This window comes from Neodiprion pinetum, chromosome 5, assembly GCF_021155775.2.
Source record: "Neodiprion pinetum isolate iyNeoPine1 chromosome 5, iyNeoPine1.2, whole genome shotgun sequence".
In the NCBI taxonomy this organism is placed as follows: domain Eukaryota; kingdom Metazoa; phylum Arthropoda; class Insecta; order Hymenoptera; family Diprionidae; genus Neodiprion; species Neodiprion pinetum.
Genome location: NC_060236.1, coordinates 22,160,267 through 22,182,262, shown reverse-complemented (window position 1 = coordinate 22,182,262; position 21,996 = coordinate 22,160,267). Strand labels below are relative to the sequence as shown.

Genomic DNA, 21,996 nt, shown 5'->3' with positions numbered 1-21,996 from the left:
CAGTTAAATTTGTGCGTTAAAACTATATCAGAACAGCGAACCAGTCAACAAACAAAATGAGCCGAAAAACATTTGAAACGACTCAAAAACAACAGAGTTAAATCGTTTCGAATGTTCTGATTTTAAAACCTTTACGAAAATTGTTGATATCTTGACTTGTGTTGATGGATTCTGCTCAGAATCATTTCTCTCAGCTAGTAGGACTATTTGTTCATTTGTGTTCACCGTCATTGGCACAAATAACACAGTTGAAGACTTTGTTAACGTTGTTTCTTTTTTCTCAGAGAAGAAGAAACGTTTTGTAACTTATCATCAATGCGGTTTGGTTCGAACATGCTTAAATAACTAAGCTAATACTGGACTTACCAGATCTTGTCGTTCGACGTGCGACATTTTCTCGACGATGGACCAAAGCCAACGTTTGAACTTGACGAGCCTCTCGGTCGACTCTCCCGACTCGTCGTTGAATGATGTGTAGGATATGAGAACAGACACGTTTATGTCACCAACGCCATTGAGCAGAAGCCTGAGATCCTCGGACGTTAATCCGTCAAGAGCACCTTCTGGAAGAACGTCAAAAACGCCCTCGCGCATTGCCTCTAATGCCTTCTCCTGCACCTTGACCATCCGAACCTCGGCGTACTTGCGAACGTAGTCGTAAATGTTACTGGCCGACACTTCGATCTCCCTGCCATTCGGTATAAGTTCCAGAGAGCCGACTCCTTCCTCGGGACACAAGTCGATGCTGGAATAGAAAAACAAGTTCAGTAGATCAATTCTAGGTCGAACGAAATTAAAGGATAACGAGTCACTCACCTGAACGTCAAGTCGAGCTCAGAGAACAAACTGTTGCTGTCTTTTGTCTCGGCGTCGACAACCAGCTGTCGCAGGCTCTCATATATCACAGAGTCGAAAAACGCGAGATCGTGGAATCTTATCGGTCGCGCAAGAATGTACTTGATTACGTGACGATTGAGAAATATCGGGCACAATTCGTTTTGGAGAAGGCAAAGGCCTATTAATCTGCAATCAGTAAAAGCGGGAAAGTGTTTTTTTCATTATTTTCCGACGCGTGACAGAAAATCGAATCAATATGGTCTTCGCAGGAAAAAAAAAAAAAAGAAATAAATCTCGGTGGCGTATAAAGCAAATATATAAAATAGGTAATAAGGTAGGTTATGTTTCTTTCTTTTTATGATTCAACAACGATTTAAGTAAGTATAGCAGCTCCTACAACTATGATAATATCTATGCATCAGAAAATCAGTGATGTTCGATTGCTTGTCACACATTTTCAGCCGAAAAGAACTAAAGATTGCCCAATTATTGGCGGTTCTCTGTTTTATGTTGGTGAAAAAAAATTGGTAATTGGATTGTTAATGATTGTTTCGTTCCTACGATTAAACAAAAATTGAAGGAAGTACAGTGGGTTTAAAACTACAACAATATTAATTTAACACAAAAGTAGTGACATTCAGCACGACAGGGAATAAATTTTGCACAATTATTTTCTGTTCTCTATTTTGGACTAATAAAAAAATTGGACAAATTTTTTTCTTCAATGCAAAGACCCAATTTTTTTTTTATTCTCAGCCTCACCTTCCGACATTCCTGAAGGCGTTCAGCCTTTCATAGCTAGCTCTTCCCTGTCTAGGTGTGTAGAATCCGCGTTTACCCGGTGAATAAAATAGCGGCGCATTGTCCTCGATATCATCGAGTATGCTGGCCTCTAATTTTTTTTTATTACCACCGCACCTCTCCGTCAGACTGAAGACGTCGAGGTCGAGGAGAGCCTCGCTGGCCAAATCCTGGTTGTGGCTGTGAATCAGCTCAAAAGCCTCCTCAACTTTCTGGCGAAGCGCATCCTCTGATGCTAGAAGCATCAGCAGCTGTGCAGGCGACAATTCCAGCAGCATTCCAGTTATTTTCTCAGCCAACGTCGGGCGCAGCGTGTGTACCTGAATTTCAAAGAAATGAAACGATTCAAGGATCAATTTAAAAGTGATACTTTTTTTCTGTAATATTAGTCACTTTTTTGATCCTTTTTCTGCACAATATCTTTCATTTGGAAAGCAAAACATCCTGTGAAATTTTGTAATACACAAATTCTAAACGTTTTTCGATTACTTTTTGATACAGCCTGTCACCCAACTGCTGTTGATGCATCGTCAAGTGATCGTTGCTTGGATGACTGACCGGCAACGGGTGAGCGTTAGAAGATGAACCGCTAGAGTTCGAACCACTGGGGCCCTCTGTCGACGCAGTCGGATGGAATGATCGAGCCTCAAAAGACAGTGCTCTCCTGGCTTCTCGGCACTTACCTGACGACCTTGGATTCTGAGGGAATGATAGTTTTAAACTTTTTCAATTATACAGAAACACCGAAAATAAGAACATAGAGCGTTGGTCTTTAGTCAGGGAACTAATTTGCACCCTTTTCAACTTGCCACACCTCAATTGATGATTTTAATCACAACCGACCAAGCTTCACTCGGATTAGAAGAAATTATAAATTTGCTATTCAATCAGTGGAATAATTTTCGAGTGATTCGAATAACGAAATCAGTAAAAAAAAAAAAAAAAATTGTGACATCGCGAGAATGGATTAGCCGATTTTGATTATATTGGCCAGCCGGATTAATCACGAGTTTTCCTTTTCTTGAACAATTTCAAACTGAAGAGGTATAAAACAGGCAAAAGTACCAAATTCCTCACCTGGCGCCTCAAATCTCGATCTCTGTCTCTACTCTTCAGTTTCTGCAAAACGTTGTACTGTGTGTATTTTGATCCGACTTGTGCAGCCTCCAAATTTGGCAGTTTTTCGTTAGCCAGTAGAGCCTTGAACGTGAAAAACCGGAGATTAGAATACAAAAACGGTGGTCGGTTATTCGAATGAGTGTTTGGGGTGTGTTTTAATAGCGCATACTTCGGCTATAGCCGTGTAGAAGCTCCTAGCGACTCCAGATCCCTCGCCAGGCTCGTCTTTGAATGTGACTTTCACCCTGTTGACAGCCAATGGTGGCGTGTTCGAGGCTCGCCTATTGAACAAATTGTACTGCGTATTGAGCTCCTTCATGGTCTGGATCAGAAGCTGAGTGCGATCTCGTTCGACCTAGAAATACACGCAGAAATGAGGAAAAAATTACATGGAAAATTCAAAATTTGTCTTTCGTCCTCGGAAAATGAAGGAAAGAAGACAGTGATAATATAAAGGTTACGGTAATTGAATGGTGAAAATACAAAAATCATACTTTGGATAGTGTGATGTCTTTCTGTTGCGAATTACGAAGCTTTTCCATGTCTCTGCGGAACTTGGCCTCCTTGACAGGAAAGCCTCCAAGTTCGGAAACGACTGAACCGGCCTCCAAGCCGACGTCCTCCATGAAAACGCGACCGAACAGATCGAGCGACAGCCTCCATCTTCCCAGCAGAATGTTGTGCGATATGTTTGTGCCGATGGTCGTCAAGGCTCTGGAAGATTCGACAGGACTCGTCTCGACGGTCTCGTGGGCCGATATCTCCTGGTTAGATGCAGCAGGGTCGACCTCCTCGGAAACTGTCTGCGTCTCGGCTGTCGGCACAACCAAAACTTCCGGAGCGCCAACTTTATTTACATTGGGTTCCTGGCAGTGGAGAAGAAAGAAAAAAGGTGGTAAATTTTCTTCAAAACTAGTCGTTTTGATCAGTTTTCGATTAATTCCGAAATCCTAAACTCACCGACACCGTTCCCGCTCTCACTATCACGCTTCGTCCACTCTTGCACAACTCATCCTTCCCCTTACTGCTGTTGTTGCCGGGTACGACGTTCTCCATTCCCTGACCACTAGGAGAAACGATTATTGGTGCACGATCGATCTGCTCCGTCACTACAGACGACGGCTGACTTTCCGCGGACTGATTAAAGCCCTTCGGTTTTTCCTGAGAGAAAGAAAATGTGATTTGTAAGAGTTGTTAAGCAATGGTGTAATTTTTTCCTTCGCTTTTTAGTTGTTTGATAAATTACATTTGAAATCCTGCACCTGTACGAACTGGCAGACTTAAAAGCATTTCAGAAATTTCATGGAAACAGTTCTTTGTGATCACATAAAGTGTACAGAGTTGCTGCAAAATTTAATGTTTTAAATTCCCCAACTTTCAACTGTTTCCCTGAATTTTTGCTTGAACAAATCGCATTTTGCAATACTTATTTTGTATTCCTTGTATTCTCGAAAATTTTTGAATTTCATAGTTTTCATTGTACACTACATTACGTACAATACGAAAATTACGAACTGCTAGTCAAAATTATTTGTGACATTTGAAACAAAAAATGTTTAAATCGCATTGAACGGCGTGATTCTCGGAATTTCAAATTAAATAAGAATTGAGAATTTAACAAACATTTGCTCAAGCATAGCGAATGAGTAAAATGATAAACAGCTAGTTAAAATTAACATTAACAGTTAAAGAAAACGTATAAATAACACCGAATGACGTGATTCTCGAAATTTTCAAGAACAACTGCAAGTATTTCCAAAAATTTTGTGTCCAATCAAAAATTTCCAGGTGTTTGCAAGATTCGAATTTTAATCTCACCGTTAACTTGCTGGTTCCGGGTTGTTCACTGCCGGCAATTAAGTTCCACCTGTTCTCCGCATCACCAGCGCTGGCACTCTGGGCATTGGAGCTGCTAGAAGTCACATGGATTGGGACCTGAATAATTTGGTTGTAAGATGAAGTGGCGGCTAATAGCGAGTTGTCTGCAAATCTGCCCGAGAGTCCAAGCCTAGTCGGAAGGCCCTCTAGGGGATTCTGGCTGGCAGAACTGCCAGAGTTGACCGGCTGTCTTGGAACACCAAAGAGATCCTCGCGCCTAGAGTGCGGCTGGAGGAGATGTGGTTGATCAGCGAGCGGTAGGGCCTCGCTCATTATTGTATCAAAGGGGTCAAGCGGCGGGCAGCCCAAGCAGAGAGTCGAATCCGATCGCTGAAGGAACGGATGCTTTCGACCTTTGGCTATCGAATTTGCGCCGTTCGATGTTACGCACATCGGAACCTGGAGTAGGTCTGGATAGTCAACGGAGTCCGTTTCCATCACTGTCGATGCTGTCGAATTTCCGTCCTCCGCCTCCTCGTTGTCGTTTTCATCCTGCAGTTGTTGAGAAAATGGAAAATGTGAGCGTCAAATACGTGATTGGAACCATTCACCAATATTTGGTTAACTTCCTAAGGTTTTTAAAAATTTTAACCAGCGGTAGTTTGGATGAGTTATAATGATGGAAGCTGAAATATGAAAATCCTCCAATTTTCAGGGCTTCAGGAATTGCAGTTTACTAAAAACACATTCATCAATTTTGTCACGTTTTTGAATTCGAACCATTGTCTTTGAGGTTTCGGCACTTTCTGTCCTCGGATGTAAAAAAAAGGTGATCTATTCACTGACGAATTGAATGACAAATAGAGATTGCAAGGTATCAATAATTTTGCGAATTTGCCAATAATTTCCCTCGATTTCAGGCGATTTCCAATAATTTCAGATGATTTCAAATGATTTCAATTTGGAAGATATTTAGCGATTGAATCTCGAGCAATTTTTACTATTAACTGTTTACAGATTTTGAGCGATTTTTCGTCGAATTTTAAGTGATTTTCAGCCATTTCATATAATTTTCAACCGATTTCTTAGGAATCGCTTCTTATGAAGTAGTTTGCGATTTCAAGAAGTGAATAAACAGCCTCTTGAGAAGGTATGATCTAAAGTGTTTTTATTCTCATGTAACAACGTCCGACCTCACTGAACATAAAATCAATTTTGAGAAAAATCTGTAGGAAATGTCGTGAAAATACGTGTTTCCGAAACTGTATTATAATATGTATTTTTATTGTATGTTTTTTACGTGACAAAGTAGACATTTCCAAACAATAGTCTGAAATTTCTGAACTTCAATTGCTTGTAAACTTTGCAGTCATCCGGTAATAAGGAAAAAAAAATAAATACATAAATAAAAAAAAATAAATAAAAAAGAAAACGAAAATTGATGCTCTTTTACATAGGGAACAAAAGGTTGCCTAACACAGAAGTACGTGCCTGTTCGGTCCAGGTGGCAAAGGCGATAGACTCCTTATGGCTATCGCCTCTGGTAGACGGAGACTCAGATCCTGACCTCATGTAGTAGACGAGGGCGTCGAATACATAGGCAACGTGGCGTAGGGCAGAGACGTCAAGCACCGGAAGACTATCTCTGTGCTCGCCATTGTGAGCTCGCATCAGGGACAGACAATAGGAAAGGAATTCTCGTCTGGCCGAGTGCGCGTCGCCTCCTGAAAGGTGAAGCAAAATAAATTCTGTATATTCTGCTATAGTTTTTGTTACTGAACTCAACTTAAATTGATTAATATGTAAAACAAATAATGTGAAGTAAATTGTCATTATGAATGATATTATTTCGATAAATTCGGTGTATTCTACACGAGAAACCCTTTAAACTTTCAAATTAGTTTGAAGATGAACAAAAAAAAAAGGTACTACTTCTAATTTACTATTTTGGACCAGCCGTTTGTAATTTCATAATTTTGATACTAAATTTGTGGCATAAAATATAGTTTCACGAATGTGGGGATGTAGGGATATGGTTTATCCTCGTTTTCGGGAATATTTGTAACTACAAATCGGTGACATCGGTTAGCCGTCATAAAAACCAAACCAGAACAGAACAAAAAATATCAAATAATAAAAGAAGATAAAAGAAAAAAAAAAGTTCCCAATTAAACGGAACTTCATAATAAACTTAAGTATCTATAAAATTCATTTTCCTTACGAATAACGAACAAACAAACAAACTGTAAACCTTCTCGATCCCGATTGCTTCTCGGCGTTTCGCCGACTCCGGTGAATCCAACGTTTATTCTAGTCGAGGCATGACCCGCTGAATTATTGGAAGTGGTTGTAATGCCACTGCGTTGATTCCTCGACGTGTTGCTTTGCAGTGTGAGAGAAAGTGCGGCTGAGTTCAGTAGCCCTGTAAAATTTCCGCCTGCTAAGGAAGGCGCGACGTTTAGAGGATGTTCGGGGTGCGCAGGGTCAGCACTGCGCGTCAATGAGACACCAAATCGCAGCTGCGCCTCCGTGGCGTCCATCACCGTCATGAGCCAATCCCAAGTCGGTTTCAAATGGCCCTCAAGATAAAGCTAAGAACACAAAACCATGATATTACCAGTTTGTAATATTTTTTGACAAGCTCAATGTGTTTTAATAATTTTACTCGGTCTAAGAAATGAATACTCATATTATCTGATATTCATACGCCTAAGGTCAAAATTCTCAAGAAAAATGCTCATGGATAGGTTTCAATGAGAATTTTAAAATGAATGAGATGAATTTTAGCGGGTTCGTTTATGAATAAAATCAACTTAAAACTCATTGTACTGCAATAAAAGAAACTCTTTTCATAAAATTAGAATACATGCAGGATGTATTTTCCAAATTTCGGAACGTTAACACAAATTCCATACGACGCTCAAGCTAGCAGCTAGAATCAGCAGCCAAACTTTCTGATATTCATTCGAATAAGGTAATGAAGTTCAAATACCAAAACTTTGTGAGATACCTCAAATAGTTTATACAATTATTAGGAAGAAAGTGAACTGCATTTTTCTATTTTCAAAAGGTTTAACACGATTTACTGGTAACTCTGCTTGCTAGCTTTAGCTTCATAAGTTCCGTGAATCTTTTTCCAAATTTTCATAGACATTTTACGACGGTAATTACACTTGCTTAATTTTTTCGAGGATCTCATTATCAGCATTTTTAAGTAATTGGTGTAAACTTATGAAGCTTAAGTTAATAACGTTATCGTAATGTTTTTACATTACAGAAAAATCGTATTTTCGCAATTTCAGGAATGTCTGAAATACAGTAAACCATAACAAGGCAAAAAATCAGGGTGGCGACAATGTTGCTCAAATAAAATTCCCTGACTTTTCCTAAAAAAAAAAAAAATTCAGAATTCCCTGATGTCTTCTCACAAAACTTAGGTAATGTTGGGCAGCTTTTATGACCAAAAACTGCAGAAGTTCTGCACTTGCATATAAAGCTGGATCTAAAAAATACATAGTATTGCTTTGTTTCACACAAATAATTAAATTGAATTAAAAACAAGAAATTGAACAATACCATTTCCCAAAGTTAGCTTAACTGAATTTACAAAGCATGGCTGAAATTTAAAAACGATTTATAAAAGAAGTATATTTTTCGCTATGGTTCATCATAATTCCCTGACTTGTCCCAATGGGCGATATTCCACAACTATTCTCGATTACCCGATCTTCCGGCTCTGTCGCCACGCTGAAAATATTCATATTTTAAAATCTTCACTACTTCAAAGTCACTAAAAAGTAACAAAATAGTGACGCCCCCACAATGTTACTAACTTCAGTCTCACGTGCACAGTCATCAATGCTTCATCTTGATCTTCTGAACCGAAAAATGTCGATTCCATGGTTGAAAACACTTTCTATGTATGTTTGGATTAGATTTTTTTTTTGAACTAATCAAAACACAAGATCAAACGTATTTCACGTGTGATGAGTCACCTTGGTTTTTATGATAATAGTTTACCTGAAGGCCGATGGCGTCCTGATAGGAGATTTCCATGAGCCTGGGAAGGGCAGGCGCGTGTGTTTTGTAGTCCTGCAACATGGTGAGCAGGTCAGCAATCTGCCTGATAACGATTCCAAATGCTCGCGCTAGGCAGCTGGCGGTTGTTCCCATAGTTATAGGTTCCTGCGCCGCTGTCACTGCGGACGTTGCCGTCGATCGTCTGAGAGAGGAGGGGTCTATGAATACCAGGTTACTTCCGCCGGTCACCCTGAGACCCGCCGTTCGGGTGCTCGACTCTCGGTTGCGGATCGCCCACTGCATTGAGACCGGCGCCAAATTGTTTCTGTGCGCGTGACCAGACGACCCGCTGAAACGAACAATCGCATATCTTTTTGAACATCGACCTCTGATCTAATGCGTCGTGTATGGATTGATTCATAATTAAAATAATTTACAAATCTTTACGGTTCTCTGCTTATTTAGGGTTGTAAGAACGAGCACATGACTGAAAAAATGGGTCATTTGGGTCATGGGATATTTATATCTCGACAACTGATTATTCTTTTCGACTGGAGTTTGTTTTATTCGAAACTTTGTAAATCTAAGTTCGTTTTCGCGTTTTTTCTCATCAGAATCGATTGACACGAAGTATTGTCATTGACAATAACGTCAACTGTTTAACTCGCTGAAATGTTTCGCGGTAATCACGATATCTTGAAAATGACTCAACCGATTTACTCCAAGTTTGGAGACAGTATTTTTAGGTAATTCATCCTCTATGTCATGATTCCACGTTCTTTTGGTTGTCGTGTTTTTTAATTTTGATGGTTGGATAAAGTTGTTGGAAATTTTAGATAACAAATCGAATTTTGATCTCAAACGGTCACAATTTCAATAATAAAAAATTTTTCGGACGGTGGCAGAGTGTAAACTATCTAAGAATACTGTCTCCTAATTTGAAGTACATTGATTATCGGTTATCGAGATATCTTGGGCACTGTAAAACATATAATTGTGGGAAATGTTTGAAGTTATTGTCAATAACAATGCTTCCTATCACTTAATTCCAATACAAAAATTCCCAAATTCAACTACTTTTTCAGACTTTTACTCATGTAAATCTACTTGACTGATAAAAAAACTATCAGAGATCGATCTGAAGAAGAAAGGTGAACTCTAAGAGTCTCAATATTGTTTGTGAGCTAAGTAGAATCCTGAGTATTTATATGAAAGAACACAAATTAGACGCTTTGAACAATTATTCGTGTCCACAGACTGCAAGTTGTCACTTTCACTACAAAAGTTGGCTAAACATATCATAATTTTTGATCACAAAGCCAAAATTCGATCTTAAAATTCTCAAACTGTGAAAGAAAAATGGTATATCAGTCAATCTTGATCCTTTAAACTCGATGTTTGAACAAACAGAAGAATCGAGAAACGACACGTTACATCTCATCCCAAAAACGATTAGCAAATTACCTTCTGCGTTCAAGCTGTTCGTCACCGATCTGAAACTCTTCGTTGTCCTGTTCATCAGTCTCACCAGCCTCGCTCTCGTCATCTTCCTGTTGACTAGACTCCCCAGACTCGTCCTCGGGGAACAAAAGAATAGATCCCATACCGCCATCTGATCCAGCAGTGGCACCAGTCTGCACACTGCGCTGAGCGGAAGCCGCATCTTGGTTGCTGTGATTGTCGTCTGAGTCGGACTCGGTTTCCGCCTCAGCAAGGAGGTCTAACTCCGTGTCCGACTCTCCGTCACCTGCCTGCTCCTCACCCACTCCGCCGACGTTGTTGTCTACCTCGCCCAGCGGCTGGCTAACGTTTGCTCCAGAAACGCCAGATTCCTCGTGTTCGCTGATGTCACCGTCAATGTCCATGGGTACTTCTGAGAGTGAAATTTTCGTTGAGAGTTTATCGAGTCCAAAATATTCATTCACGATCGTCCAACTGCTACAAAGTTATTTTTAGCTACCTTCTCCACCCTCAGTTTCGTCCATGGCAGAAACCTCTCTGGCTATTGCGATGTTGTTGTTGACTTGCTGCGCTTGAAGAGCGCTGTCAAGAACCTGGGCACTGACTCCGCTGCGTGGAATCAATGGCTCGATGGAAAAAAGCTCCTCTGATCCATTGATAACCTCAATTGCTGAGCTGGTCAGGGTGAAAGGTGCAGTTGGACGCGCAACTCCCAGTCTAACTGGCGCAATGAGGGAATCGGCGGTTTCACAGAGTTCCTCAACGGCCAATTTGATGAGTGCTTGAAAAACGCGTCGGCACTTCATCAGTGGTTGAGAAGCCTGACTCGCGCTGATAAAATAAAAGTCATTCAACATCGGCTGGTTTTTCAAAACGTCTACTAAAATTTGCCATCCAAATTTCCTAATAATTCCAGGTTTACAAATTTTTCTAAGTAGTAGATAGTGGTGATTTTCAAGCAAATGCGACGAACCTTCTTCGCTTAGTAGTATTTGGCGCCATTTCTATGGTGAAAATAACGAATATCCTTGCAACGGATCTAACGAATCGTCTGGCAACGTTGTTTGCCTCTTCTTGACGACCTGGTACATTGTCTTTCTGCAATTCCCTGACCAACGTCGACAGAAGGGTGTCCAGCATCTGGGAATAAATAACGAACAGTCAACAATTGTCTACGAATAATGCTTCTCTGACATCCAAGAAGACGTTCCGGCAGCAGTTACATCGCTTTGCATAAAATTGACATTACGTTGTAACTGGAACATCAACTCACCAAAGTGATGAGATAGGACTCTCATTAAATCATTAAATTTTCTCGAAATTAACTCAGACTTGCGTCTTGCTACTTTGGCAATTACTGTCCTGGTGACAACCTTTGGATGCTATAATTTACATACAAATTGGTTTTTCACTAGTCAAAGGATCTCCGTGAGATGAGATGAACTACGCAACAATTTCTCACCTCTGCGCTGCACTTCACCAGAAGAGAATGGGTGAACTTGTCGAGGAGAGCGGTACCACTCTGTCTGCAAGCCTGTCCCTGATCGCCAAAGAGCTGATCGTTCGTGGGACTTTCAGTAACGCCGGACATGATCATGCACTGAATGGCCGGCCAATCGTTGAGCAGCCGCTCCAAGGCTCGGCGGCTGAATCTCGGAGGCTCCAAATCGTGATCTGGCATGTCTGCATCAGCACCCAAACCTGAGAGGAACACTGTGTGGAACGTATACTCTTCTGATTTTTGTTAAATTAAAAGGCACTTTGCTGTCTTCAGTTTCAACTCATCATGCAAAAAAAATATTACGATAATAATACACGATGAAGAGTTTCTGAACTCCTCGAAAAACATCAAAATAATGAATATTCGTAATAATTATTTCTCACTAAAATTATCAATCATCATTGTCACAATTTACCATCTGACGATGGTGTCTTGCGACTAGCCGAAGTCGATCTTTGCCTCGGCGCCGATCTGTACTGGCGCTGTTCAACCGACTGCCTCCCCACTGTTTGTACAAGGAATAACAGTATACTTTCACCTCTGAAATCAACAAACGGTTATGTTTTTACAAATGAAAGGAAAAAAACGTATTCAACGAATAAATGACGCGAGCCGAAAACTATCTTATTTCTCGCTACGATTTCCATACCGTGAGTTTATCTTGGTGGCTAGGTCAGTGTTCATCACCAGGCGACAAAGAAGGTCGTATCGTGCACCCTGGTGTCCAGCAATAAGGGCGCGACACTTGCATTTCTCCCAGCAGTCGCAGTAAGCCGTTGGTGATGTTTTTTTTAATTTGCAGTCATGGCCTCTGTGGCAAACTCGTGCGCACTCCGTACAGCAGCAGAGAGAACCGGTCAAGCCACACGTTCGGCACTCGAATATGTCCTGAAAAATGAACAAAAACGTTTCGCTGTTGATTCTGTTCTGCAAGATTTGGTTCAGCTTTCGACGTGTTGAACTCTCACCTGATTAATGTGCTCGGCTCCAGTCCAAGTGAAGCTGCAAGTGTCGTTGCAGCAGGTAACGAACAGCGGTGATAAATCGGGGCTTGCGTCTGGCTGCAGGATCATCGCTGAACAGTCTTTGCCATCGCGACCGACGCGCTGTATCGTATCGAGCAGAATTAGGGCTGCATGATAGGCGCGCACAGACACAGCGAGCATTAGTGGCGTCTGACCTTGTGCGTCTCTATAAATCGCGAGGTAGAAATTTAGTTATTGAAGCTTCGAAGCTTGTTTGCTTATTTGTTTAGGCCTCGAAGAGAAAAGATTAAAGAGATGCGAACCTGGCGACGAGTAGTTCCTTTAAGTGCGGTGCGAGGACCGGACTTTCGCAGAGGTACTTGAGTATCAGTAGAGCGTTATTGCGCCGTTCGACTGAATCGATGACATAAGTATTGTTCGTTGTCGAACTGGCACCTGGGCAGGGAAAAAAATATAAACGAAACTGTACAAGGGAGGAAAAAAAAACAGTAAAATAAGCCTGATTTTACTTATACTGGACATTTTTCATCGAATTTTTGTGGTGATTGAGTCGGTATAAAATCTACGCCAAATGAATGATTGAGTAACTGGCGAAGGATGGCAAAAAAAGAAAAAAAAAACATCGTTGACATGTTAAAACCGAATACCGGATTTGTTCATCATGGAGATACTGGCTGCGCCGATACTGAGTAGGCTGTCTTCCTCCCCGGAGGTGTTGTCAAAGGCTTCGGGTGGCCAGCTGAGAGTTGGAATGGGTTCTTCAATGGGCGCGGTGTTGCCGTCGACCGTGTTCACGACTAGTTCGCGTTCAATGCCTTTGATCGAAAAGATGCAAACATCAATTTAGAAGGTAAAGTTACAATGAAACATTTCTGAGCAGTACTTTCAGAGCGTTCAATTCTCACCTTGCTCATTCTCCTTGTTCGACGTCGGTGAGCACATATTCACGCAGGCGTGGAAAATGTTTCGATTGCCGTCGCATCGTTCTGTTAAGATTGTCTGAATCTGTGACGAGATTGTCTCTGAAAGCAAAGAGTTGAAAACTTGGTGGTTACTAAATTCTTTGTACAAAAAAAGTATTTGAAAGCAGCGAATTGTTTTTATATTCAAATACAGTCGCAGCAACGTTACTTACTTTGGTCTAGTTCGAGGTTCGCAAAAATTTGCTTAACACCGTCAAAATCGCATCTCAGTATCCTCGGTAGAAGTAGAAGATTGTCAAAGACCAGGGCTATTACCGCTACCTGGTTTTTTAAATTCGAGGAATTTGTGCAGCTGGGTATTGGAATGGTTGACGCACCTATACAATGCACCGGAACGAGGTCTAACCAGTTTGGGTCTCTTATCGCCTCAGCGCAGTCCTTTGCTATCGGATAAATCGTGTTGTTTCCGTCCCGCAGGATCATCGAACATTCGGTGTTCTGAATGAAACGGGAGTTATCAGGCTGTTTTTCTTTCATTTTCGTAGTGTCAGTTAGAAACAAGTTGACGAAAATGGTTGAACATGATAAGAAAACGTTCACATTCGGTTGAAACAGATAAAAATATGTCGACGATGATGAAGAAAACATAATAAATGTACGTAAAATCGTTTTTACCTCGCCAGCGCTGGTGAGACTGATACTTTGTGGCTGTAGTCCGAGAAATGAGGAAATATCGGACGGTATGTAACAGTCTTGAACGTATCGTCCTGTGCTAAGATTGTAGACAACGTAAGTGAGCTTGGTTCCGTTCTTCAGTATCGCGTGTATGCCTGAATAACAGATGAGGATAGAAGTGAGAATTTACAAACCAGTTGCTGTGTTATAAAAGCAGAATAAAGCATCGTTTTTGTTCGTCGAACAATCATTAGTGATAGCGTTACTTACCTTGACCGTCGGTGGAAATAGTCAATAAATTCTCGTTCGACGATTCAACAAGATTCACTCGCCTTGGCGTTCTTTGGAAACAGTCGGGTGCACGGGAACTTAATGGTGATTTTATGACCTAAAGGCAGAAAGAATGAAAAAATGGTGTTCAAGAACAGCGCGACTTCATCTCTATTTATAAACACAATATTTCTATATCGTTGATCTATCATCACGAATTGTGGAAAATGTACCTGTAGTTCGTCTTTTCGGAGGAGTCGGCAGTCAGCAAGTAGTTTGATGAGTTCTTCGGCGGTCAGATCCTTGAAATCTGAAGTGCTGAAGTCCTTCTCTTTCGTCTCCTTTTCCTTCTCCTTAGAATCCTTTGAGAAGAATTTTACCGCTACGTAGCATCCGTCGACTTTTATAACTTTACCTGCATTACAGAGAAAAGAGAGCAAACGATAACATTAAGCGAAACGAAACCTTCGACGATGGTTTATAAAAAAAAAGGGTTTAAAAACGCACCAATCGGTACAGTTTTAACATCTTCGACGAAAACGACATCTTTCAGCTGCCAGTCCTCTTCGTCTTTTTTCTCCGGCTCTCCCTCTCCTCGGGGCGTAATTCTTTTTTGTCGTTCTGAAAATACCAGGTAATTTTTGTCATCTTTCAGAGTTACAAATAGTGAAGAAATAAAAAACGTATAGAGAAATAGATGATTATAAAAGAATTAACTGTGACTGGTTGTGATGCTGCCTGTGTCGCTGCACGTGCTCGAGGCAGGCGAAGGTGGCGGCGGCATGTCAAGACGATCGGCTGTTTCCTTGTGATTGGTTTTGCTGGGTCCGCTGGCGGCGCCTGCGGTTGGAATAACTTCCCGTTTCTCAGTCGGATTGGCAGGTATCAAAACGCCGGCCGGAAGGATCTTGAATCTACAAGTCGCGTCCAAGTTCCAAGCTGCCGATAAGAGTTGTCCAACTTTTGGCACTCCGTTCGCGATCGTGAATCCTGTTGGAATAAATTAGGTGGTTTTTCACAGATCTCTATTAAATTCGTTTTGGACTGTGAAAAAGAAATTAAGACTTACCTATTGCTCCTGGTTGATAAATTGGGCTGTTTTTCATGCACACGTGTGTACCGTAACTTATGTCTGTCGACAAAACCGTCGAAGGTCTGTGCTTCCTAGATTTCGCCTTGTATTTCTCCCACAGCTTTTTTCGCTGGGCGAATGGCAGGACACCCCTAAATAAAAAAAACGCACAGAGATTGAGAATCGAAAAATCAGGATTCGTTCAGCGCATTAAACCACAATTGCCCTGCCTTTTGGCACAAGGCGGAAGTTAGTAACAATTCTGTAATGATTCATAATTCGGAAATAATGTTGTTTCGTAACTTAGGATTGTCCGAAATGCCGTGAATCATAAGGAGGTAAAACGTATTCATATTTTGAAAACTTAACCAGATCAAAGTCAATATAATACGGCTTTTCGTTTGATTTATCGTGTAAACTTTTCTGTGAGTAAGTAAAACATAGAAAACTGAACTCACCACCAGTAAAGACCGCCGCTTTCGAGTCTGGCAACTGTGTAGAGAGCGCACGTGTGCAGGGAGACAATTCTGTCGAGCGTGAATTCGGTGAATGCCTGAGCGGGATGTTCGAGTCGCGAGGCGACGTGTCCTAAAAGGTCGTCCAACCACGTGGCGACCTTACCGCTCTCTGTGCTGACGGAACACCGAATAGCTGTAGCAGAAATGTTGACGATCTTCTCTCCAAACAAACCAAGCGGAATGCTCTTTGGGTGATGAACGTTTGGGTTCTGAAAATAAATATTTAAAGTTAGAAGCCTAACGATGATGCGAATAGTTCTAAAACACTTTTGGAAACTAATCGCTACTCACTTCTGGATGTTTATAAGGCTCAGGGTCTGCCCATCGCCACTGATAGAGCTGCCCGGTAGACGAAACTGCAATTAGCTCACTGTAGAGAGCGGCAATTTGGACAAAGCGAGGCGCCGGTTCACCGCAACGCTCGTGCCACCATTCAAGCTCCTCGGACATCCATAACGGACACTGCGAGGCGAGTTCCTTTTTCTTGTTATCTGGAAGAGACGAACAAGGTTAAATAAAGCGATACAAAACTATCGGCAAGCTGCAAGTAGATGTAAAAATTAAATCATTGGTCAATGTTTTGTTACAAATCTAATCTCTTCTCTTCTTCTCTACATATACAAAACTCAACATCTATTTGTCTAAAAAAATTTCATTGTATTCAACTTTCAAGATTCGATGGATGCCTAAGAATACGATCTATAAAAAACCATGAGACTATTTAAGGATTGTGAGGATGAGCCTCCATTTCCATGTGACAGTATTTAAGTTATGCATCTTGGAGTGATATTTACTGCTGGCAAACACAGGCCGTAAGAATTTATACAAAGAACTTGAGTCCATATCCAGCAAAGGTAAAAAAAAAAACCTCTCAGTACAGCAGCTAGAGTATGCAACCAATCTACAGATTTTCTACCAGAACAACCACAGTATGAAAGGTTGCCTTGATGAATTCAGAACAGGGCTTAACTCTGTCGACGACCATGATATTCTGATAATTAGCGAAACCTGGCTCACAAAAGAAATCAAGAACTCCGAATTAAGTTTACGCAGCTATAATATAATCAGTTTATAATAAGTTTATTGTAGTTGGTGACTTTAATATACCAGGTTTCAACTCGATAACCAGTGATAATTATTCCTTTGCTCATGGATACCATTCGGATCACAAAGTTCAAAAAGCAGCTGATCACTTATCTGAATGGTGCAAATTATTTAAAATTAAGCAAATCAATAGCTTCAAAAACCTTATTGACAATATATTAGATTTAGTTTTTACTAACGTAAGCAATACTGATGTCGATTTTAACCATGATCCGATAATTTATTCTGATTATTTGCATTCTGCAGTTACTGTGTTTTACCACTGGATTCTGCAAGATAGATTGGAATTTTCCGAGTATGTTTATGATTTTAAGAGGACAGATTTAGATGCAATTTCCAAAGATCTTAGCACCATTATTTGGCTTAACTTTAATGATAATAATTTACACTTTAATGAAGCTGTAGATTGCATAAATATCTACTTTACTAAAACTATTGAAAAACATGTACCAAAGATAACGATGAAACCCAGTAACTTTCCCAACTGCTTTTCTAATAAATTTGAGATAGCTATTACGAATAAGAAAAAATACCACAGATTCTACAAACTTTACAACTCTGGTACCTAGTACGATCATTTTAAGAAAGAAAGATCTGTATGTCAAACTCTAAAACAAGAGGATGATTAAAATCACGTACAGAAAACTAAGAAATCGTAATACCAAGCCCTCAAGAACTTCTTTAAATATGTCAACACATTAGACAACAGCAACACGATTCCTAACTTACTAATGGTAACTCGGTGGATGCCATGTATTCTGTCTTATCCAAAGTTTTTGATTAATATAAAATTACTGCTTTGAAAACTTCGTTTGCTATGGCATACATGGTTCTCTGCTCTGTTGAGTCGAGTCATTTCTTACTGGTTGATTGCAAAAGGTGAAAATAACAAATTATTAATCTCGATCGATTGAAGTCTCGTTTGGTGTAGGTCAAGCTACCTATTTAGGCCCATTGTTGTTCCATGTATTTATTAACGATGTATTCCTCTGTATAAGACATAGCTCTCTTCTACTTTTTACAAACGATATGAGATTATTTACTGAAATCCGTAACTTAATAGACTCTGAACTCTCACAAGATGATATAACCACGTTCCTTGATTGGTGTTGCTCAAATGGTTTACAATGCAATAGTAAAAAATGCTTCACTCTAACTTTTGGTAAACCCTGACTACCCATATTCAACTACTCTTTAAACAACCACACCCTTACTCAGGTCAACCACACAAGGGACCTTAGGGTAATCTTCGATACTAAACTTTTGTTTAAATTCCACTTTGAAAAAATGCAAATTAAAGCTCATAGAACCATAGGCTTCAATTGTAATAGGTTGTAATTGGGCTTGTCCCGTTGATACGAAATAAATAAATAAACATTTCTAGTAACTCATTACATACTACAAGATATCAAAATTGCAGAAGTCAAAAAAATTCCTGATTATCGGTTGCTTTTCTTCGAAAATCAATGTTACCTGGATCCTTTTCCCACGAATCTTTGAGGGCTGTTTCCAGCCACCGGCGAGGGCCGTAATACTGGCGATCTCTCCACCGACTGAAACTATCTCGATCCCTGTCCCGATCTGCTGATCGTTCGCCGTCCCTGTCGCTGCCAAGTCTGCGTGAAGAGCTACCACGACTGTAAAATAACACACAAGATTAGTTGGTGGATTTGCTATAAGGGGGAGAAACATTTCCATTGCCTATACTCGCCTCCGGATTCCCGTGTAGCCGAACATGTCCTCTGAGAACATGGAGTCTGCATCTATAATGACGGAATGCTCGTTGCTGAAACCGCCGTCGAGCAGGGAGATCAGATCCTCAGGAACATAGCTGTCGGCTGCATCTTCGGCGTCATCGCCCTCCTCGTCATCCCGAGATAGAAGATTGTTGACGGCGAGATTGACGTCAAGATTTGTACGCTGGAACGAAAAACGAGGAATGTTTAATAATATTTTCTCACGACTTTTGTCTCGACAACTCGCGAAAAAACTGTTTGGAAATTACAGAAAAAAAAACAGCCGCGTGGTTTTGGATACCTCGTCACCCACCTGTAGCTCCCTGATAATTAGGTTTCTGCTTTTTCCCTGCAAGACCACTTGCGCCTGGGAGATCAAATCCTCCGGAACAAAGGGTGCCGGCACCGATACGATCGGTCTTGAACTGCTGCCGCTTGCACCGCCCATTATAACACCTGGCGGTCCACTGCGTCCGGCCCCTCCTCCTCCACCACTGCCACCTCCGCCTCTTATTGCCGAACTGTTGCGCATTATTCTTGCCCTAGAGCGAGGCAATCCTGCTCTTCCGCCGCTACCTCCACCTCCACTTCCGCTTGGTGCTGAGCCTGAGTTTCCTACATGGCTTTTGTTTGTGCTTCAAAAGAAATTTCAATTATTTTTAACTTCGGTTCGAATTGCAGAACCAGACTTTGGGGGGCTGATTTGGAAATCTCGAGCAAAAATATTAGAATGCAACTCAGCTTTCTTCGTGGAATATCATTGAAAAATATTTTAAAAAATCGATTTAAATCAAATAAATTCATAGAAGTAAAATTAAAATAATTGTCTGGCATTTCTTCTATATCAGTAGCCTCAACAATTCATGTAATGAATAATCAATATTTACTTTTTTCACAATCAATAGTTGGCTTTTGAATTCAAAAAATAAATTATAATTTATATTTTGCGACATTTTTGCTACGTATGATACAGTTTTTAGTGAAACATAAAAGTTTTCACTTGGCTCATACTATTTGTAAAATTGCATTTTACACATGGTAAACAGGGCTTAGAATCGCATTTTACACATATTTTGTCAAAAGTTTTTTCTTTTCCATGTATACTAGGGTGGTCCTTATTTAGGGTGTTTTCGAAAATTCCTGCGGACAAGGCGGAAAAAGTTTGCAAAAAAATCAAAAAAAATGTACGCAAAACTTGACACCTGTAGGTCAACTCTAAGAACTGCCTCCAAGGCAGTGAAATTTCCCATTTAAATAACATGGGAATTCGAGCTTACTACATTCTTTTTTTTTTCCCCGCCTTAACAGTGCTTCTAAAAATCTGAAATTCGGTTTACGTCTTTCCTGTAGTCATAGGTATTTAAAAAAAATTCGAAATCCCACAACCTCAAAGTTGTGTTTCGTGGGATTTCGAAATTTTGATCACTGAGAATCGGCCAATTATTTTTTAAATACCTATGACTACAGGGAAGACGTGAACCAAATTTCAGATTTTTCGAAGCACTATTAAGACGGGGAAAAAAAAAAGAATGTAGTAAGCTCGAATTCCCATGTTATTTAAATGGGAAATTTCACTGCCTCGGAGGCAGTTCTTAGAGTTGACCTATAGGTTTCAAATTTTGCGTACATTTTTTTTGATTTTTTTGCAAACTTTTTCCGCCTTGTCCGCAGGAATTTTCGAAAACACCCTAAATAAGGACCACCCTAATGTATACGTACACCTTGCGAAGAAAACTGAGCTTGCAGTTAATACCTTATGCAGAGGGAGAAAAGAGTATAAGTATACTCACTTTCTGTTGGGTTCATTTTTGCTCAAATCTAGCCTGTCTGACAAAACAGTGAATGCTACACGGCAAATTCTATTGTCTTCCATCAACAAGGCAATGTGAGTTGGACCGACAACTATGCGCTTAACCGATCCCTTCAGTCCGCTAAGTGCTGGTGGTGTCATAAATCCATATCTGTTTATCTTCTCAGCGACTTCTTTTAACCTAGCAACAGAAACACAATTCTTTATCAATGGTGACATTTAAAAAGCTCGAGAATTTCGTAAGTGGTTAAACATTCTGTACTGGCTTCAGAAATTTGGCAAAGTCATTTGCACGATTTCATAAGCTTCGATATCTTGCTATTAAATATTTTACTCAACAAGCTCCGAAATTTAATTTCCATAAGCGCATTTCATCAATTGTATGATATTCTGGAATTTGTATTCGTTGAAATAGTTAACAATACTTTAAAAAAGAAACTGAAAATCATACCAAACATTTTCAAAATGCTTGGAATTCGTGTGACAAAATCTGCGATTGCCAAAAAAATGAAGTGGAAACAGTTTAAAATTTGCATACTTCTTGGTGAAAATGAATTAGCAAAGTTAGATCTACGACAACTTTCACATACCAATGGGTAATCTTATTTTCTGATCAATTTAAGGGTAAAAATATTTGATTAAGACATCGATCGAGAAACAGGCTATCATATATAACTATTGGAATGTTTAATCGTCCTGCGATTTCGAGTCCAAGCCTCTACTCCTTACTCCCGATAACAATGAGATAACAATCGGTTACGATGCTATGAAGAAAAAGTTAAAAACTTTGCATCAAAACACTGAGTGGATTATCAATCTCTGTTTGGTTGATCAGCTGCGAAAACGAACGGAGCTGTCTGACAGTTTTGCCGATACCCCTGAAAATAGTGAAAAAAGCAGAGAGGTCGGGTCGAGTCTCGAGGACGTTGGACATCATATTCTGAGCGTTTTGGAACATGGTGGCCGCATGCAGCGGGCTATCAAGGATCGGAAGGACGCGGATGGAAAGCTAGACAAGCAGCAGAAAACTGGGGATAATCGAGGCATCGAGTGCTCGTCAAAGGGCAGCGGCGTCGGAAAAACTAAGAGACGTAGGAATACATAACTTACCTGTCGTTCAGCTGGTCGTCCGTTCCCGGTAAAGGGTGGACGACAAAGTGGATCGAGGACATTTCTTCGCCCTGTTAACGATGCGCAGATACGCAGCCACGTGTCTGGATTTGGGGTTTAAAACGATAGACGATTCAACGGCTATTATTTCTTCTCGTCCGTTGTTTCTTTTTCAACACTAAATCTTCACTACATCAGCAGCGGAATAATATCCAGCCATGTTTCGTGAGAAACA

General features: G+C 40.5%; 1 protein-coding gene across 7 annotated transcripts in view; it reads right to left on the bottom strand.

The window, feature by feature from the left end:
• Positions 1 to 21,996, bottom strand: part of hyd (E3 ubiquitin-protein ligase hyd) — a 25,123-nt gene extending 3,127 nt beyond the window's left edge. The window contains exons 1-36 of one of the 7 annotated variants that reach the window (XM_069136793.1): positions 21,762 to 21,996; positions 20,632 to 20,832; positions 19,143 to 19,476; positions 18,817 to 19,025; positions 18,579 to 18,742; positions 16,293 to 16,492; positions 15,942 to 16,210; positions 15,481 to 15,635; positions 15,129 to 15,401; positions 14,919 to 15,032; positions 14,645 to 14,826; positions 14,412 to 14,529; positions 14,142 to 14,296; positions 13,679 to 13,964; positions 13,449 to 13,565; positions 13,191 to 13,358; positions 12,846 to 12,978; positions 12,526 to 12,748; positions 12,207 to 12,445; positions 11,973 to 12,097; positions 11,519 to 11,787; positions 11,030 to 11,196; positions 10,556 to 10,887; positions 10,060 to 10,468; positions 8,596 to 8,965; positions 6,827 to 7,166; positions 6,067 to 6,299; positions 4,576 to 5,127; positions 3,718 to 3,918; positions 3,252 to 3,623; positions 2,927 to 3,112; positions 2,716 to 2,838; positions 2,128 to 2,337; positions 1,600 to 1,958; positions 817 to 1,023; positions 367 to 745 (exon numbers count right to left, since the gene is read on the bottom strand). In XM_069136793.1, coding sequence (XP_068992894.1) covers positions 367 to 745; positions 817 to 1,023; positions 1,600 to 1,958; positions 2,128 to 2,337; positions 2,716 to 2,838; positions 2,927 to 3,112; positions 3,252 to 3,623; positions 3,718 to 3,918; positions 4,576 to 5,127; positions 6,067 to 6,299; positions 6,827 to 7,166; positions 8,596 to 8,965; positions 10,060 to 10,468; positions 10,556 to 10,887; positions 11,030 to 11,196; positions 11,519 to 11,787; positions 11,973 to 12,097; positions 12,207 to 12,445; positions 12,526 to 12,748; positions 12,846 to 12,978; positions 13,191 to 13,358; positions 13,449 to 13,565; positions 13,679 to 13,964; positions 14,142 to 14,296; positions 14,412 to 14,529; positions 14,645 to 14,826; positions 14,919 to 15,032; positions 15,129 to 15,401; positions 15,481 to 15,635; positions 15,942 to 16,210; positions 16,293 to 16,492; positions 18,579 to 18,742; positions 18,817 to 19,025; positions 19,143 to 19,476; positions 20,632 to 20,832; positions 21,762 to 21,823 — 8,436 coding nt within the window. In that variant the 5' untranslated portion in view covers positions 21,824 to 21,996. The remainder of the gene's footprint in view (positions 1 to 366; positions 746 to 816; positions 1,024 to 1,599; positions 1,959 to 2,127; positions 2,338 to 2,715; positions 2,839 to 2,926; positions 3,113 to 3,251; positions 3,624 to 3,717; positions 3,919 to 4,575; positions 5,128 to 6,066; positions 6,300 to 6,826; positions 7,167 to 8,595; positions 8,966 to 10,059; positions 10,469 to 10,555; positions 10,888 to 11,029; positions 11,197 to 11,518; positions 11,788 to 11,972; positions 12,098 to 12,206; positions 12,446 to 12,525; positions 12,749 to 12,845; positions 12,979 to 13,190; positions 13,359 to 13,448; positions 13,566 to 13,678; positions 13,965 to 14,141; positions 14,297 to 14,411; positions 14,530 to 14,644; positions 14,827 to 14,918; positions 15,033 to 15,128; positions 15,402 to 15,480; positions 15,636 to 15,941; positions 16,211 to 16,292; positions 16,493 to 18,578; positions 18,743 to 18,816; positions 19,026 to 19,142; positions 19,477 to 20,631; positions 20,833 to 21,761) is intronic. The other 6 variants (XM_069136795.1, XM_046627671.2, XM_046627673.2 and 3 more) reach the window with 6 other exon arrangements.